Source organism: Antrostomus carolinensis, unplaced genomic scaffold (genome assembly GCF_000700745.2).
Source record: "Antrostomus carolinensis isolate BGI_N321 unplaced genomic scaffold, ASM70074v2 scaffold32480, whole genome shotgun sequence".
NCBI lineage: Eukaryota > Metazoa > Chordata > Aves > Caprimulgiformes > Caprimulgidae > Antrostomus > Antrostomus carolinensis.
The window spans coordinates 3,859-4,768 of NW_010289652.1; the positions used below are offsets into that span (position 1 = coordinate 3,859).

Below are 910 nucleotides of genomic sequence, written 5' to 3' on the forward strand. Positions count from 1 at the left end.
GGGGGGCCGGGAGCCGCTGCGCCGGCTGGTGCGCCAGGGCATCCACTGCACCTACGTGATGATCAACGCCATCTCTTACGTGTTGCCTGAGGTGAGGAGCAGAGCTGGGCTGTGCGAGGGCAGTGCTGGGCGTGGGGAGGAGGCTGCGGTGGGATAAAAGCTTCTAAAGGATCCCTGGATCCCTGCCAGGTGTCCAAAGTGCTGCTGGGAGCCCACGCGCTCCTGGCCAACGGCTCCGTCATGTCCCGGGTGGGGACGTCCCAGATCGCGCTGGTCTCCAAGGCCTACAACGTCCCTGTCCTGGTGTGCTGCGAGACCTACAAGTTCTGCGAGCGAGTGCAGACGGACTCTTTTGTCTCCAACGAGCTGGGGGAGGATCCTGTCCCCTTCCTCCCCCCTGGGACCTGCTCCTCTGTCCCGCTGCTGGCCAGGACAGACTCTGTGCCCTGCCATCCTCCTTCCTGGGCAAGGGGCCACCACTCAGGTCGGGGGGCCTGACAGACAGCAGTGCTGTGTGCTGCCAGAGCAGGATGGAGAGGTGCTGCCCTGACCCTCTCCTGCTCCTCTCTCCACAGATGACCCTGATGACCTGATCGTGCTCCGGAAGGGCCAAGCCCAGCTCAGTGGCTGGGCAGAGAACAAGTCCTTGCGTCTCCTCAACCTGGTCTATGACGTGACACCACCTGACCTGGTGGATCTGGTCATCACAGACTTGGGCATGATCCCCTGCACCTCGGTGCCTGTTGTCCTGCGTGTCAAGAACGTGGATCAGTAGCAGGGGCAGCTGCATGGACACTAATAAACTAGGCCCCTGGATACACCTTGTCTGCCTTCAGTGGTGTGGCAGGAGCCCTGGCGCCATGTGTCACCACAGGCTCTGCTCTGCACTTTCATAGATTCCCAGACTGGT

The 910-nt window shown here is 62.0% G+C and overlaps 1 protein-coding gene across 1 annotated transcript in view; it reads left to right on the forward strand.

The window, feature by feature from the left end:
* The window catches only part of EIF2B4 (eukaryotic translation initiation factor 2B subunit delta), a gene marked incomplete at its 5' end in the record, with an annotated part of 4,399 nt that extends 3,624 nt beyond the window's left edge, over window positions 1-775 (forward strand). Inside the window, 3 exons of the mRNA XM_010171119.1 lie at window positions 4-91; window positions 190-368; window positions 574-775. Coding sequence (XP_010169421.1) covers window positions 4-91; window positions 190-368; window positions 574-775 — 469 coding nt within the window. The remainder of the gene's footprint in view (window positions 1-3; window positions 92-189; window positions 369-573) is intronic.
* Window positions 776-910: the final 135 nt, after the last annotated feature.